The 17,660-nt window shown below is 56.9% G+C and overlaps 3 protein-coding genes across 3 annotated transcripts; 2 read left to right on the top strand and 1 right to left on the bottom strand.

The window, feature by feature from the left end:
- Positions 1 to 77: 77 nt before the first annotated feature.
- CkaCkLH20_06577 (uncharacterized protein) lies at positions 78 to 1,084 on the top strand (the record flags this gene model as incomplete). Its single annotated transcript, XM_038889294.1, has 3 exons — positions 78 to 612; positions 676 to 890; positions 956 to 1,084. The coding sequence occupies 3 exons, from the start codon at positions 78 to 80 to the stop codon at positions 1,082 to 1,084; spliced, it is 879 nt and encodes a 292-aa protein (XP_038745592.1).
- Positions 1,085 to 1,198: 114 nt separating this feature from the next.
- CkaCkLH20_06578 (uncharacterized protein) lies at positions 1,199 to 2,632 on the bottom strand (the record flags this gene model as incomplete). Its single annotated transcript, XM_038889295.1, has 1 exon — positions 1,199 to 2,632. One exon carries the CDS (start codon positions 2,630 to 2,632, stop codon positions 1,199 to 1,201), a length of 1,434 nt encoding a protein of 477 aa, XP_038745593.1.
- A 13,098-nt stretch (positions 2,633 to 15,730) lies between these two features.
- On the top strand, positions 15,731 to 17,464 carry CkaCkLH20_06579 (only proline and serine are matching in the corresponding protein; the record flags this gene model as incomplete). Its single annotated transcript, XM_038889296.1, has 2 exons — positions 15,731 to 16,109; positions 16,170 to 17,464. The coding sequence occupies 2 exons, from the start codon at positions 15,731 to 15,733 to the stop codon at positions 17,462 to 17,464; spliced, it is 1,674 nt and encodes a 557-aa protein (XP_038745594.1).
- Positions 17,465 to 17,660: the final 196 nt, after the last annotated feature.

Genomic DNA, 17,660 nt, shown 5'->3' on the forward strand with positions numbered 1-17,660 from the left:
TCCCCAAACCCACCCCCCCCCACCACCATACACTTCCCCCCCCCCCCCCCCCCCCCCCCCCCCCTTCATCACCCAAAATGTTCATAACAGGCTCCATGTTCCCCTGGCGCCTCAACCGCAAAGCCGCCGCCCTCCGCGCCCGCCAGAACCCTCCACCCGCACCCACATTCACCTACGACCGCAAAGCCCTCACGGCGCTCATAACCCGGCACTACGCCCTCCTCATCTCCACGGGCCACATCCACCCCTCCGCCCTCCGCGAACCCCCCGAACCGTCCGGCTGGTCCGACGCAGACCTCAACGTCCCCGCCCTGCGCCTCCTCGGCCGGTCGGAGACGGTCATCGATTTGCTCAGACATATCCCGTACCCGCAATCCTCCGATGACGATGACTCGGACGACGCGGTGGTTTGTTACTGCACCATGGTCCAATCCTACCTCCGCGCCGACTGGCGCCCGGAGGAGACCTTCCGCGAAGTACCGGACTGGCATGCCAAACCGTTCTGCGATCTGGGCCTGGCCCCCTTCGACGGGGCGATGGCGCCGCATCTGATACAGCTGACGCGCGAGGAGGCCGAGATCGGGACGAGTTGGGTGATTGACACCGAGCGAGGTAAGTTCGCGTCTTCTTGTTGGTGCTTGTGTGTACGTTGTTGAGATTGAAGCATGATTTCAGGATGCATCTACCCGCACGGCGGAGCCTACCTCTCCTACGGCGACGAGCCCCCTGAGGCGGCGGAAGAGAAGCCCTGGCTCCGGGCCAGGGCGGTGTCGTTCGCGGAGTACTTTGACAGGCTGTACGAGGACGTCAAGACGCTGAAGCTCGTGCCGGTGCCGGCGGCCGGGAATTTCGGACATGCCATCTGCGAGGGGAGGGATCCGGAGGCGAAGGTAAGGGAAATTGTCACGGCCGCTTCTCGTGGTGTCTTTGTATCGTGTTGATGTGGTGAACGTAGGCGATCAAGAAGTTGTATCGGGAGTACGGCTGGCCGGGTGCGTTTCGGAAAGAGGAGTTCTTGGTGGCTGCTGTTGAGCTTCGGAGGACTATCTTGGATGATACGTATGACTGGTCGGACGCGGAATGAGGAGCACGTTTAACAGAGTAATTATGATTAATGCCCCGAGACGAACCTTTGGAAGAAGGGCTTCAGAAGGAGGGAGGGAGAACCTCCAGCAGCGCTCCAAAAATTACCACACGCCTACACCAACTCCCTCAACCTCCCGTCCAACCACCCCTTAAACCCAGCAAACATCCCAACGCCCATCCACCCCTCGCAAAACCCTCTCATCACCTCCATCCTCTCCCTCTCCACCTCCCTCCTCCTCCCCTCCTGCTCCCACTTCCCATTCCTGCCCCCCTCCACAACCCCCATCTCGCCCAGCCCAAAGACGAGTTTCGCCTCGCACACGGGGCACAGGTACGGCGGCTGCCTCGCGTCCTCCCCGAGCCCCGCGGTGCCCTGCATCACGCACGCGTAGTACACGCAGTGGTCCATCCCGAAGCAGTGGCCCAGCTCGTGCGCCGCCGTCCTCGCGACCCGCGAGAACCACAGGCCCCTCTGGTCCCCCGCCGTCTTCGGCACGACGACCCTCCTCGCGGCCGCGACGGCGGCGCCCATGGCCGTCCCGGGTGTCTTTTTCAGATCCAGGACCGAGGAGTCATCTGCGCTGCTGCCGGCCGAGGCCGAGGCACCCCGTCCCCGCTTCCTCTTCGTCCCCGTCTCACCACCCCCGGCATTCTCCCGGCAAAACTCCCTCACGAACCCGGCGCAGTGCGAAAGCGGCCACATGTGCCCCACCTCGACCCCGAACGCGGCGTCCAGCACGGGGCGATACCGAAAACTCGACACCGCGGAGATGCGACTGCCCCCGAAGGCCCGCCCGCAGCAGAAGTCGTCGTCCTCGTCCTCGTACATGTCCTGCGCGACGAGCATGACGGCGGCGTACGCGTCCGCGGGCAGCGCCCCCGTCAGCGCGTCGAGGAGGTCGTTGAGGTTGAGCTGCATCCTCGCGATCTCGTCCGGGGACGGCCGCGCGCGGATGCCTACCACCTCCGAGCCGCCCGCCGCGAGGCCGATCATCGACGGGGCCGTCTTCTTGCCCTTCTGGCCGTCGTCGTCGTCCCATTTGACGAACTTGAACGGCGTGGGGAGCAGCTTGACGGGTAGCGGATGGTAGAAAGCCCGCAGATATGCCATGATATCTTCTGTGCTGGGGTGCTCGAGTTTGGGAAATTCCTCGGGGTCGATGAGGTCCTCGACGTCCGGGTCGGCCCAGTTCCGCATGAACGCCGCGCCGTCGTCGATGGTCGGGACGTCCGCGACGTACAGCGTGTTTCTCTCGGGTGTGATTTTATTGCGGTAGCCCCCGTTCGCCCACGATCGCAGGCTCTGCGGGGGGTACTTTGGGCACAGGGCGAGGTCGTCGTCGGGGAGGATGAGAGGGCCGGGAAAAGTGGAGGCGACCGGAGCTGCGGCGGAGTCGCCGGCTCCGGAGACCCTTCCGGCGCGCGTGGTCGCGCCGATGCGCTTCTCGACGGGGATCCTCTCGAAGCCGGCCGCGTTGCGACCGTGTTCCGACGCGTCGACGTAGAGCGTCTGGTGAGCGCACGCTTTCTTCTTTGCGGGAGCCATGTCTGGAGTCGGAACGGTATGAAGAGGGCGTTCGCTGGTGTCCAGTCTACTTGATAAACCGCACTTTCATCTCATCATTCACCGATACTTCGAATGAATGTGCCGTGCCGGCAAAAGAATGAGTCACGGCTGCCTGTTCATCACCAACGAATCTCTTCCCCGTTTGTCCCCAAAAGCGAAAGGCTAGCCCTTGGCGCCCACACAAAACCCCGCTCCCGGCGCTGCTGCCTACGATCCTCCTCCACGAGGCGACTAATTTCAGCCTCAAATTCGAACCGACGTCCTGTCAGCACCATTGGAATCGATTGCGACTCGTGGGAGGATGCGCCGTTCATACACAGCCTGGCCACTAGCTTGCCTCAAAAGACGTGCGGCCCGGAGAATATTCCTCTCCATCATCCAGTAGTCCAAATCAACCGGGTTCGCAACTCGTTGCTCCCTGCTCACCTTCGACGCAACAAAACCAAACAAAACAAGAGCAAAAGTAAACAGGCCGTTCGTTCAAAAAAGCCTCTTGCATCACTCGATCCAAGCGAACGACCAAGGGCCCTGTCGTCCAGCCCTGACACTGCACGTCGCCTCGGGCATCCGCGGACGACTGCTCACTTAGACCGTGTCAGTCCAAAAGAAAGAGGGCAAATTGCCTTACCAGCATTCACGTCTGCAGCCCTGTTCAGATTGACGCCGTCAAGGCTCAGGGCTGTTGTTGCCTCCCTCTCGACGCTCGGTCAGGTCTCGCCCCAAGAGACACTGCTGCACTTGTGCACCTCGCCACCATGCTGCTCCCCGGACCCGACGCGCTTGCGCATAACAAACCGGCATGGCCTCTTCAGACGATCCATCCGTCCGCACACATTGCCTTCTGCTGCCCAGCGGCCGTGAGTCCTGCATTGCCGCATCCGCGAGCGACGGGCCCGGCCGGAGCTCCTCCAACATCACAGCTCATGCCAATTCGTCCTGTGGGATAATTAACCCTCAACCCGAACGGCCTTGCGAGGCATTCACATGCCAATCGCAACTGCAGGGTCAATGACAACAGCTAGCCGCGACGCGTCGGCACCGTCCATCACATCACACCCGTCACTCCCCGACGCGCCCCGGCCCTCCCGCGACCGCCTCTCGATGGCCGGCGAATGGGAGTGGGGCCACACGAAAGACGGGTTCGAAGTCCGACATGTTCGATACCGTGACGACTCCGTGTTCATCAGCTTAGCCCGGAGTTTTGCCATTCTCGACATCCAATCTTGTCCGTCGCGCCTCAAAAAAAGCATCAACGTCGTAAAACTTCGTAAACAAAAAAAACGTCGAAAGTCAACAAACGCCGTTTCCCCGCGTCGTCAAGCAAGGTTCAGGAGTGAAACCAACCACGCGCTGCCCGGAATCCCACCTCCGCCCGCCGCGGCGCACCCAAGCGCTGTGTCCTCGCAGGCGCACCCTCCCTCCCTCCTCGCGGGGGGACGGGTCTACAACAGATGAACCTTCAAGAGGAAGAACGGACGACCATAAAATCCTACTTCCCTCTCGTCTGAAGGCGGGCGCAACTGTCAAGGCTCAGCATCGCAGGGTCTGCTCGTGCTTCGTCCGAACCGTGATGAAGGAGGACCAAGGCATCGAGTAGCACACGTGGTCCAATGGACGGGTGTGATGGGGCGGGAGGGAAGCGCGTGAAAGATGTCTGTCGAGATGGGTCGTCACCCTCGGCAAGCTGTGCGCCTGACATGACGTTGGGCAGTCAGTCCTCTCCGTCCGCGGACTGCGTGCGAGGCCAGAGGACGGCGCGAAGCTATGCGCGTCGCATGCATCACAAGCTTCTGCGATCGAAGGGAACAACCTCTCCGAATAATCGCGACGCCTCACTCGAAGACGAGTCTTCCCTCAATAGCCGGCAGTACAAATCGCATCACCAGCCATCGATTCCCGCGACCAACAGATTAATAAGCCCTGCTTCTCTCCCCCATCAGTGCGCCTCACCCCGAGATTGGTGGGGAGATTGGGCCAGATCGATTCCCGGGGTCTGGTCAATGTCTCACGGCAAGTCCATCGTTTCCGGACCATTTCGGCCGACGACCTTATCGCGGGTTGACGGGCGATCAAGGCCACAGAGCTTTGTGGCGCCGAGCCCTTGCATCACCTCTCGAAGTATTTCGGGACCGAAAAAGTCCTGGCGGGAGTCTGAGCTGCCACGAGGACCTCGGGGGTGTGTGAGATGGAAAGAAGCAGGACACGCGTGCGTACTCGGCAATTCGCGACTTCGCGCAGATCATCTCATCGGAGGCATTGAGACTATTATTTGCAGTATCGACCAACCCAGAGTGTAAGTCAACAGGCCTTCGTGTTCGGCATTGACTTTGACTGTACAGCGCAAAGGCCTAGATCAATGGGAATCGTATTTTTTTTCTGCCGGTTCAACGCGGCGATACCAAGCACGATTGACTTTGAAGGGATGGAATTCGCTTTCCCAGGTACGCCAAGTGGCCTCACATTGAGATATTCGATGCAGGGAGGTCTGGAAAGCGCCTCAAACTCGAAGGAAGATTCTCTGAAATCGAATGTCTATTTGCGGCGAGGTTGCAGCCTGCGTTCTCTTTTTGGAAGTGCCGCGCTGCGTGAACGATGGTGAGGCAAGTTCGGCGCTGGTGCCTCGAACGCCTCATCACATCGTGCGGCGGCGAAGAACAATTCTGCCCCAGGTGGCTGCGCCGCACCATCGCGGATGGCTTGATTCGAAGCAGACCATGGCCATGGCAACGAAGTACATCGATATTCGCTCGAGCGATGTGGCGACAGGACGAATCGTCCCTTTCTGCCCAGGGTCCGAGCTAGCCAACACGACCGCCTTTTGCCGTCTGTAGGCAGGAAGTGAAGAAGACAGCCAAGTGTAAGACAGGCGTGATCATCAACTGTTGTCGCGCCTGCGGGACTCAGGACACTCTAGGGCGGGTGAAAAGTCTTTCAGAAGACAGTTACCATGTGTCATATGGAAGTGGGAGAATGCCAATGTCGTGCGACTTCACCTCATCCGGGTTTCCAATAAAAGCCGGCAAAACCCTCAAACCGCCTCAACGGGAGGCTTGCGACCGGCGCCTTCGTCCTCGTGGTGGCCATTAGTCTCTAGCCCCAAAGATAGCATCAGATCGCCCGCCACAGGGTCATAAACCTCGGGCACCATCGGGACAAGGGGAAAATCTCTTTCTTGACAGCTCTTTTCTGTTGGGAATGGAACACCGAAGTGGCTTGCTGGCGCCTGACGAGGCGACGGGTGATGTGGCTCACGCCGACCAACGACTTCGAGAACTTGGCCCAGGCCGCATGCGGATTTCCCCCGTCGGCGACGATCAACTGTCAAGAATAGCAAGCCTGTGATTTTGCCGCCAGAGTCGAGACCGGTCCGATGGCGATGCGATTATCAGGTCAAGAATTTCACCTCTTCTGAGCAAAGTCCTGTCAGGATATCGTCAGCATCGCTGCTAGCATGGGTCGACGAAGCGCTTGCAACTTCACATGCGAGTAAGCACGGCTGGGAGTACTCAAGGTACGGCGATGCAACCGTGTCGCCAGCAATGGGACCTGGCCCTGCGCAGGATAGCTTCACCAAGCTTCCGCGACGCTCCAACGCGTGGACAGCCTGCGGATGATCCCCGTCTCCCGTCTCTCCCCTCTCGCTTCCGTCTTCTTTGCATTTGCCATTCAGCTCCGGCGAATGGGCTCCGATACCAGCCCTCCATCAGGACAGGGCTAATGCAAGGGACGCAAGACACAAAAAAAAAACTCATCATCTCCAGCTTGGGCAGACAGAAATCGACTCAACAATTGGAAATGCTTGTGACGCTGCACACCCTCTTCAGACGCGATCCTGCACCAGTCAGATGCGAGTTGGCAAATTGGAACCGTAGTCTTCCCGGAGTGGGTGTTGTGCCCTTGTAGACTCGGCCAACTTCTGAGAGGCACACGCAAGCGAATTCTGCCCTTATGCTTGACAGTAACCGAATGGCCAAGGTCGTTCGAGCCTCGGGGAGCCTCAATGGCGAATCAACTTGCGCCGGACGCCGGCCCCGATGACGGAAAACGCTGCGCAACAAGTCGTCACGCACTCGAATCCGGGCACGACTATCAGAAATAGAAGAGTGGAGAGAGGTGTCGGTCCGCAGAAGAAGACTCCATGACTCTTAGGTGATCACATCTCAACAGATCGAAGCGGCCAGATGTCGTCAGATCCAGCTGGGTCACGGGCGCATCTGTACTCCCGATGTCGCTGGGCTATCGTCTTTTTTCGCTGTAGTGTTCTTGATAGGGAAAAATTCAAATCTCGGCATGTCGAGATGCCTGTTCCGCCGCAAGGAAGGATCGAGTTCCCCACTCCGAAGTCCACCGGCTGGCCCAGATGAAGTGGCCTGGGGTAGAAAAGCATCCGATGTGCTACGGCGCAGCAGTCGTAATTTCTCATGGTTGGTAGTTCTTCGCAAAAGACGCCTGAAAAGGCTTCCAGTTGCGTGCTTGGGTGTACGAACTCATCCGCCGTTGGCAGAGCCGATGGGCACTTTCTTGCAGCTTCAGTGTGCATGGCAGTCAGGCTGTCAGCGCGGGGACTTTCCGATCATGCCATGGCACTGAGACAACAAACTTGGCGTGGTAGACCAATACGCGTTCCAAGAAGTCGTGGCGTGTCTGTCTGTATTAGTCTTGCCGGAACATAATAGTAGGCAACTTTTGACGAGGGAGCCTCGAACCATGCCTAAAGAGTATCGCAGCTCAATTGCCAAGTCATCTACCTAGGTTGTTAAGCTTATGCTGGACCAATCGACCATTGGGTGAGAAATTTAGTCCGTGGGCAGTTGTCGATGCATAGCTGTCGTGGCCGGCTCAGCTTAAGTGTCAGCTGGTGAGCGTGAAACCAAAACGATGAGTTTTTGAGACATCAGTCAGACCAATGTGGTTGTCTGGTACGGAGAATTCCCGAAAGCAAAAAGCGTCCCGGTTAAAGTTGACGGCTCTCAGCACCGATGGGCCGCTGTCAACCGCCCGTCGTACAGAAGAAGTGTAACCCTGAAATGGCTTCGAGATGACGGATAGAGGAAGGAAAGGCGAGTCGACATGCCCGGAATGTCGCCACGCCGCCGCAGACCTGACAACGACCATGTTCCCGCGCCGGTGAAGTTCGTACCGTTCCCCCGCGCTTTGTGCGCTTTGTGAGACGTATGCCAAAAGTTCGAGGTTCAGATTGCGTGACCTATGCCATGTGGTGGGAGCCATGTAGCATACACAGTACGATGGCTAATAGACGTCTGAAAAACTGATGGGTGTTGAATGTCCCTTCAGCCATTTGCTCAAGCTGTAAGACATTCGACGTATGTCCAGTGTGGCTGATGTTCGCAGCACGTGGGCAAAACGTCACAGTTTCGAGGCTTACCATTTCTTTCATCAGGCTAGAGTCTTCGTTGCACCTCTGCCGGCCCCGAGTGCTGAGGGGAGCGCAAGCCTCGAGTCCATGGCCACGAGGATGACAACGAACCGTCGAACAGACCAGGCTACACCAAGACGGCACATTGCCGGTCGAGGAAAGGCGTGTGTTTCGACTTTCCCTTTGATTATGGTTTCCATCTGGATGACAGACTCAAGGTGTCGGTGCGATGTGCCAGCTTGACATTTCTTGCTGTAAGACTTTGACCGTGATACAAAGCGCTTGTGGACAAACAATGCGACATGATGCCGTCACGATGGTAGGGCTAGTCTGCCAATTCAGGTTTGAGTTGAGTTTGCTTGTAGCCTTTGGATGTTGAGTTGCAAAGTTTCGCATCTCTACTTTGTCTATGACATCGTTCCAGGAACAGGAATGGATCGACAAAGTCAAAGTTGACCTCGGCCTGGTTTTCTGGCATCCAATTGGGTGTTGGTGGAGAGATGAACTGAAAAATAGTCAACACGGCCTGTCCATGTAAGTCGCCATTGAAAGCTGGGTCGAGGCGATGCGCTGAAGGTGCCCCAGTGATTTGTGTCATTCGCGCAAGATTCTGAACCTTGAATGCGATTGCGGGCATAGCTCCGAAGCTCAGCCCAGTTCAGATTCAGAGACTCGTTAAATTTCAGCCTCAGAAGGAATTTTGCCGGCGTGTCGCTCGCCCACAATATCACAAAGAATTAGGCGCGCCAGATATCGAGGTGGCAAGCGACTGAGTAGGGCTGTAGCATTGAGAGTTGAGTTGGCCTTAGCTTGGCAGAAGCGCGCTGGCAGAGGCGACGCGCCGAGGGCGTAGTGCTTGCCCTCGAAGAGTCGAGAGTTCAAAGGCAGCCTGACCGGCGTAGGCGTAGGCGCTTCCCAAAAAACAGCATACCAAGCAAGGCATAAGCGCTCTGACGGCGTTTCGCCTTTGATGAGTAGAGTAGTATGGTGATTTCATTTGGGCGGAAAATCAGTCGACTCTTTGACATTGTTTCTTTTTTCCAAGGAAATAATTTGTGAGATAGACTCCTGCCCGATTGCTCCGGGACGGCACACGATGGAGCTGTGATGGAGTTTGGTCTGTGGAGCAGCAGATAGACCAAGGATGATGAAAAATTTGTGCTGTGACTGTGAGCTCTGAGCATTGGGAATGCCGAGCTGGATTGCGGGAAGAGGGTGGGTTCGGATGACGCAACCAAAGACCCTTAGTCATTCGGATGAAAAAGGCTCAGCCTGAGGATGCTGAATGATTCAGGCTGGAGAGAGTCGTCGACAGGAGCATTGACATCGTGGAGATACGGGGAGGGCTGTGAGGGCACAATCCACTCGGGATCAGCAGGAAAGTATCTTATGCCTCTCCTCACAGTGCGTCTGTTGTGAATGCATTGATTGCTGGTTTTCCGTCTGTTGTGACAACCGCTGAAAAACAAACAGTGATCGGACAGTGGTGGTGTTTGTTGTGATGCACTGACCCAAAGCTGATGGGTACTTCTCTGTCCCCTCCCGTCGAAACAGAGCATGTTCGCTTGACGGGCAGTCAGCGACATCATAGCAGACAGCGATACCGCGGCCATGAGCATCTCCAAGGACGGGACCGGGGACGGAGCATCGTTCGTTTTTGTGATGGGGTTTCCTTGCAAGTAGAGGCTGTGATTCCGGGGGCGAACGAGAAGCGTTATTTGTCAATTGGGTTTGACTGTTGATAGCCGGTGAATGACCGCCGACCGGGCTCACCTTGAACATTGGACACTCAGGAAATCGTCACTCCATGAAATCGAGCCCTGACGGCTTTCATCGAGATTCCACTGATTGCCCAGTCCATGTGCGTCGATCAGCACCATAATCGTGGCTGTTATGACATGCCTGTTCAATAAATGGTCCAGGCTTCTTGGAAGTTGGGCCGTGCTGGCCGGCTGGAGCCAAAGACCGGAGATGCTCAAGGAATCGAGCTCCAACGGGTTTTCAGATGTTGACATGCTTTCTTGCTGGAATCCTCCGACGCTGGTACTGAGCTTGGTTGAATATGCATGTGTAAGCATTGGCACATGTGAAAGCCCGATTTTCGCTCCAAGTTGACCGACAATGCCATCAGCGTTGTTGTCGGAGCAAGCTGTCTCTCGTTGCCCAGAGATGTGGCCCCCAAAATTCCCATCGTATCGTTCCATTACATTCCATCGGCTCCCATCCACCGGGTCCGGCAACCATTCCGCAGCAGGAAGGAGAAGAGCACCCTCGTTGCCTTCCACGCCACAACGTTGCTTTGCCCACCGACCTGGAACAAGTCTGCCAACATGACGGAACGGAGTGACAACGGCAGGACAACGACCGTCGACGACGATGGCCCGCTGGATAAGGGCTAAAAGACTGACGGGTGCAGCCAGAGACCGAAAGAGGAATGAGGGGCCGCCGGGGCTTTCACGAGAGACTAGGGCCAAGGTCTGACAGGACTCAAGCTGTTAAGCCGACCGACCTCTTGCTTTTTTTGCAAGGCGGAGATTTCCAAGGCCATCGCCGCCGGCGGTAAAAGACTCAAGCCCTCAATGTGGATGTCATGAGAATGGAAAATTGCCGCTGTCGCGATTGCAGTGTCCGTGGTGACTTGACTTTGGAGAATATCCATCCAGCGCCGACAAAATCTTTGCTCGCGGTTGCGTTGCAGCGGGCGGTGTCCGTTGCTGCCGGTAAAAGAGCTGCTAGCGATTTCGGGTATTCTCAAGCTGTGGAGCTTCCCATTGGCGAGTCGTCAGCTGTTCCTAGTGGCCGGGGAAGCAAACCGAGGTCTGTTCCCTGTGGACTCGGAACCCAAGCAAACGGTGAAAAAGCGACCGAAAACCTGGGACTCAATACCTAGTGAAGAGCTCTGTCTAGGCTAGGGCATAGCCAATAGTCCATATGTACGGATAGCAAGTATCCGCATTAGGGGACCAACAACCGTACCGAAATGCATGGCCGAAGGCAATGAGAATGTGGATTTCAGACGGCCGAGTCAGGACAAACAAACAAGGGCTTTCAGACTCAGAATCGTGTTGTTAGTCCGAACTGTCGGATGACAGGGCATTGACTTTGTTGATTCTCCATCCGTTCCGCAGGGAGTCCCAGGCGAACGATGGTTCGTTCGGTGTTAAGTCCACCGGCGGCGTCCGTCATCGGTAGGAAGGTTTTGGATCATGGTGCATAAGTTATGCATTCTCGTAGTTTGGTTGTGCAAATTCGGCCAGCGTGCCGCGGAGGCCCATCAACAGCTGTCAAGCCCACCAGGCTCTTGGAGCCGGTCCCAGAATCGGCAGAGAGAGGCCCATCGAGGTGGAGAGAAGACCGGCCCAGAACACCGCACGACCCAGCAAAAGGTAGTTGCGGTGTTGTGTACAGAGTACGTACCCCGAGAGCGGTCGACGGCATCAGCATCAGTCTTGCGGCCACACGGCGCATCGCTCAAAGATGCCGGCGGAGAGAAGAGGGGGGCCATTTTGGGTCGCTGGCGGTCGGGGTCGGCTCTGGTGTCAGTGGCTGGCGACTGGTGAACGTCTCCCGAGAACCCTGGCCGCCACGGCCCACGGGGATCTCATTCCGAGCAGGGATGAGGCAGAAAAACAGCAGGGAGGGTGGTAAACACGCTTGGCCGCTTTCGTGGTCCCGGTCAGAGGAAGAAAGCAAAAAACGTTGAACTGGAACCTGGCACCCTGGTCAGTTTTTGGCATCTGGGTGCAAGGGAGGAAGAGGGAGAGCAGACCAAGAGCAGAGCAGCAGGGCAGGGAGCTGGCCGAGCTGTGATCCTGGGCTTGCAGAGAGAAACAAAAGGGATTTTGGGGTTAGCGCAGCTGGAGAAGAAGAGGCAGTGCGGAAGCAGGACGATAGACTACCGCAGTCCTGAGATGGATGGCGGAGAGGGCCGACACGATGTCAGCGATGACGGGTGGATGCAGATGGAGAGGTTTTCAGTGTAAGTGAGGTGAGGTGTTCGTGGAGGTGAAGACCTGGAGTCGGGAGGAGGAAAGAGGGGAAGACAGAATGCCTGGATGACACACGTGTACCTCAGGCAACAGATAAGGTAATCAGGTCAACCAGCGGATAAGGCAGTGACGAACGAATACCTTAGGTTGAGGCTCTGGTGCCTTCCCTGCTCTCGTCGCGATGATGGAAGGAAACAGCGACTGGTCCTGCCTGCCTGAGGTGACGGCTGGCGGGAGAGAATGGGGAAGGAGCCCTGAACCCTGCCCCGCTCCCTGCACCTTGCACCTTCCACCTTCTTTCTTCCTGCACCTCCACTTGTACCTTCCATTCAGTCCCGCGACCAATGAGACGCTGCATCAGCGTTGGCGTCGCGGGAAAATGGAAGATGCAGCTGTCGACAGCAGCTGTGAGCTGTGAGCTGTGAGCTGTGAGCTGTGAGCTGTGCCGTGTCCAAGGTTGTCCTGCAGAGAAATCGACGGTTGGGTGCTGAAGGTCATGCTTACGCAGTATGCTCATGTTGGCGGATCAGAGTCCCGGCATAGAGATGTCTTGGATGCAATGCCGGTTGTCTGTCTGGTAAATGACCTTTAATGCAGCATGATGTAAGGTAGGCCGAAGTCATTGATGCTGATGTCAGTACGTACTCAATGGCTTCGTGCTGTATCCGTAGCCCGATGCGAGTCGACTTAGGTGCGCGCGCACCGCGTTCTGCCGTGTCGTTGCCAGAGCAGTGCCGCACGCCAGCTGGCTTGGGAATGGCCTCCCTCCCGTCGCATAGGCAGTTAATCAGTTGGACTCTGGGAGTTCTAACCAGCAGGTTGAACCGACAACCCCGTGTATTCGTGCCAAGTCAGTCAGTCACGCTGACGGTGTCTTGAACCGTTCCGTCCTGTGTCTCGAATGTCGGAACCGGAGTTCAGCCCCATGGAGAGACAACGGCGTCCAGTCGACGTTGACAACTCTGATTGCTGGCCGTTTGCCGTCTTCCCCTCTCATCAAGGTCCGCATGCCCTTTCGCCGGACACGGGCAAGTCAAACGTGGCTCCGGCACAAGGCACAAAGCACAGGGCAAACAGCAAACCTCGAACGGTTGGACCCAAGACCCAGAGCCAAGAGGCTGACTCGAATCCAGATCCAGAAGCAAAGAGTCGCAGAGAGAGACATGGCACTCAGTGTCGCTTCATGTCTCGTGGCTTCGCGGGAGGAAATCTCCTCCACTCTCCTCCGCACTCGCGCCAACTCCTAGGCTGAGCTGGCGCGCGCGCACCCACGGACTGGTAGGAGGGGCTTAAACCGGGTTGGGCCTAGAGGCTGAGACGGTTGTCGGGCAAGCTTATTGTTTGTAACAGATGTCGGGGCAAAATAAAGAAGGATGTCGTCTGCTTCTTTTCTTCTTTCCTTCTGAGACAGCCGAGGCGGAGGGGCGGAGAGGCGGATCATGAGGGAGGACATGACGGACGCTGGATTCTGGCTTGAGGGGCCTAAACAAAGAAAGAAAAGGCCACAACAACGACGAGAGGCTTGCGCCAAGGCAACAGCAAGAGCCCATTTGCAGTTGTTCCCGAGCTCCCCGAGGCGCCGACTTGAGCCTTTGCGTGTGCTTTGCAGCAATAGAAAAAAAAAAGAGGCCTCTCGACAAGTTGTTGACTCGTGATTGTTGCCGTCATGGTCAGTTGTGAGGCCGTCTCAGCGTTGACTGACTCCAACGTTGTCCTTGTTCTCCGCGACGCCATTGCCACGACTGGACGGTACTGGTGCTCGGGTCGGCTTCGCTTCGACCTCGTCCTTTGAAATCGTTGGACCGAGGCATCTCTTTGATTTTGCCAAAGATGTGACCTACGTGGAAAAGATGATGATTCGGGTTGGGCTTCACTCTGTGGAAGGAGGTACCTCGAGATTCAATCGAATTCAATCCTGGTCGCATGTACCTTTGTACCTTCCCAGAAGAGGACGAGAAAAAACATTTTCTTAAAAAAAGGAAGGAGGGCAGAAGGAAGAGGGTACGTACCGCTACTGTCTCCAAAGTCCGGAGTCCAGAGTCCAGATGGAAGGAAGCAGCCTCACGAACTATTCTCCCGGTGCCTTCCTTCCTTCCTTTCCAATTTCCAACCTGCGGCAGCTGTAACTGCAACTGCAACTGCACCTCCAAAAATGCTGCCTTCCATCCATTCTTACAAAGCAGACACAGACAATACAACAGCCATCCGTCGTGTCCACTGTCTCCCCAAGAAAAGTTAGCTCCATTGGGTTGGGTTCTTAGCAAGGTTTCCCACCAAGCCTTTCCTCCTCTCCATCCTAATCCTAGCTCCCGGCCACGGCCTCCATCCCCAAAAAAATCCACCAAAAAGTCCAAAGTCCACCATCCATCATCCACGCCCCCTCACCACCACCACTACCACCACCACGATCCTTAACCGTACACCCCGGCTCTTCCTCGCTTCCAACGCAGTTCGCTCGGTGTCTTCCCAAGTTCCCACCACAAGAGCTCTTCCACACCCCTCGTCACTCTTTTCTACACCCCTGCCTGCTCATCGACCCTACCTTACTTTTGTACCCTGCCTGTTTTTTCTTGCACCCGCTCGTCCATACATTTTCCTCGCCCACCCTCCACATGCTGCAAAACCGCCTGGGAACCCTTCTTCGTCCTGTCTCTCCATCTCCCGTCCGTCTCCCGTCTTCTCCTACAGACGCATTCCCAGCCATACGTCGCCAGCCGTCTGCCGTCAGTCGACTTTCAACCTGCCGTCCAACCCAGCAACCACAACGTCTCATATATCGTCGACCGCACCACCACCACCACCTCCTCCTCTGCTCCCATCGCCAACTGCCTCCCGTCGCAGCGCCCCGTCAACCGCTGTCATTCCCCTCACGTGTCCGCCCTGCAGCAAGACCCCGTCCTGTCTGCTCAAGTGTCGCATTGGGTCCGTCACCACCCTGTCTGATTGGAAGAGGAGGACTCTGCGCTCAAGGGAACAACAACGCACGCATACGCAGTATACATATTCTTGCTGGCCCCCCCAGTACCAGCCCAACCACCGCGACCCAAACCGAGGTACCCTGCTACCCATCGTACACGTGGGACGAGTCACCGCCATAGACATACCGTCTGTTTGACTTCCTGTTGGAGAAAGACCGCCAAATTCTGCAATCATCCCACGCTGTTTCCGGCCACCGCTGCCATCACCGCCTCGACTTGAAACGACGAACCGACACGTCTTGTGGGCAGAAGAGAAAGAGTCAGAGACGATACCCGACTTGGAGAATGTCGAGGTAGAGAACTGGTCGATAGGAAATATCTAGAGTGGCGCCGGCGACAAAGTACATTCCGACCTGCCCTGCAGTACTTACACGACTGACACACCCCACGACGACAACGCCAACCTTACACGACTTCATCGCAACTACTCAACGGACGCGTGCCTGGCAATGACAAAGGACCAAAAGCCTAGCATTACATTTCTGGTTGATCTCACTGTCACTGCAGTGCCTATTTTTTAATCCTCCGCCTACCCCACCACATTCTCCAACGTGCAACGACGCAGCATCTCCGAGATCGTCATATTTGCTGGGTCTTCCCCAACCGCCACTGCAAACCACCTTCTTGCCACCAGCTTTTCCAAAGTCACCATCACCAACACAGTCTTGCACCGCCGACCACCTCTGCCGATATTACCTGTCTGCTCAGGCGGCGCAGCCCTAGGCCCGGCACAATGTCGCCCCAGCTCAAGCCGTTATTGCTACCGCAGCTTGTAGAGCGCCGTAAACTGGAGGAGCAGCATCTCGACCTCGCAGACGCCGACATGGATCACCAGTGCATCTACTACACGACCAACTCGTCCTCCTCCGACGTCGCCTCACCTGTCACGCCGACATTCTCAACCCGCGGACATCTGCGGTACTCCAGCTCATCATCATCAATTGATCTGACTCAAACCTACTGCAACGATAGCCCGGCATCGCCGACATCAACATCCCACTCCAAGTCTTCCAAGCGTCCTCTCCCTGATGTCCAAGAAGAGCCTCTGGAACGCGACGAGTTCGATGAGAGCACCATTCTGGCCGAGCCTTTCGATCTCTACAACTGCCTGTGTAAGTTGCACGACTCCACATCCCAATAGCAAAGGAACGCGCACTAACACGTTGGCCCAGGCGACGAGCCATGCATTCACAGCGAAAGCTCCGAAACGCTTCCCAGCAGCGTGTACCCTGCTGACTTTGACATCGACTACGACCTGGGCTTTGCGAGCGATGCCGACTACTCTGCAAACTTGGAGAGGAAACGAAGCGGCACTGAGTCACCATTCTCTGGACTGGCTACGCGCATTGGGACGCGCTTCCCTCAACTGTCTCGCTTCAAGTCGACCAGGCGTGCGCAACTGACCGCTTCGCCCACGACCGAGTTGACATTCGAGACCGCTCACCCCGTCTCCCTAGCTGCCTCAAGCCGATCGTCATCGCTGTCCAGCCCGTGTGCGCAGGTTCATGAGCCGTCAATCTCCACACCTGCGACGTCATTCTGGGAAAGCTCCGAGAGCGTCGATATTCCTGCCCCCATTGATATTCAAAAGGCCAACGAGAGGGAAAGCATCGAGCGTGACCGCGCTTTAGCTTCAACCCCCCTTCTCCCTCCTCTTCTGACTTCGCCTCAAACTGAAGCGCCTCAACCGAGCCCTCTCCAGTCCCCCACCGTCGCACCGACAATTCTCTCTATGGAGGTTCCCTCCACGCAATCGCTAGGCCACATTCCGACACCTTCTCTGAGCACAAGGCCTTCGGTGTCTTCTTTCCGCCACGTCCAGTCAAGTCAGGAACTCCCCTTTGGCTACCCGTCCATCCTCCAGGATCATGATGAGTGGTCAGACCGACTTGGCCACGCGAACTTCAGCATTGCTCCGCAACCCTACGAACCTGAGGCTGCCACCATGGAGTCTCTTCGACTCCTCCGCGCCGACTGGGAAGCCGCTCGCGCCAACTACATGAAGCATCTCGTTAGAACTGGCGAGAACTATGGAGAGACGTCCAAGATCTATGCCCTCACCGAGGCAAAGTGGGCCGAGATCGAAAAGAGCTGGCGCGCCTTCCATGAGCAGACAATGGAGCGCATCGTCGCCTCCAGCAAGGTCAGCGCTCAGCCTCCCCAAGTTTCCCGCAGCCGCAGCCGTGGGCGCGGGCGCGTTCGTTCCTCCAGCGGCGGCTCTGCCATCTTGCGCCGTCCCGTCAACGACGACGTCTTCGCCAACGAGCAATGGCGCCGTTTGGAGGACAATCTGCCCACTACGATGCCTCGCCTTGTCGACACCGAGGGCAAGTTCCCAGAGCGTGGAGACGAGGATATCGTCGGACCCATGGAGCGTGATACAAAGATGATCCGCGCCAGGAGTGAGGAGCGCAAGAGCAGCCGGTTCTGGCGCAGCCTGGCTGGAAAGGTTGGCCTCCGAAAGTGAAGCAGCCTCCGGCCACGACGACTCTCAAATACAAAGCCCGAAGCTGAGGACTTCGGATTCGACCTCAGGGGCTGAGAGATCTACTGTTACGACTAATGCCCCCGAAACAACGATGACGACCACAGGTCGCTGACATCGGCGATCCTTACTCTTTTCTCAAAGCCTGTTCTTCACGAGATACCCACCTTCGTCACTC

This window comes from Colletotrichum karsti (genome assembly GCF_011947395.1).
Source record: "Colletotrichum karsti strain CkLH20 chromosome Unknown Scaffold19, whole genome shotgun sequence".
NCBI classification, from domain to species: Eukaryota; Fungi; Ascomycota; class Sordariomycetes; order Glomerellales; family Glomerellaceae; genus Colletotrichum; species Colletotrichum karsti.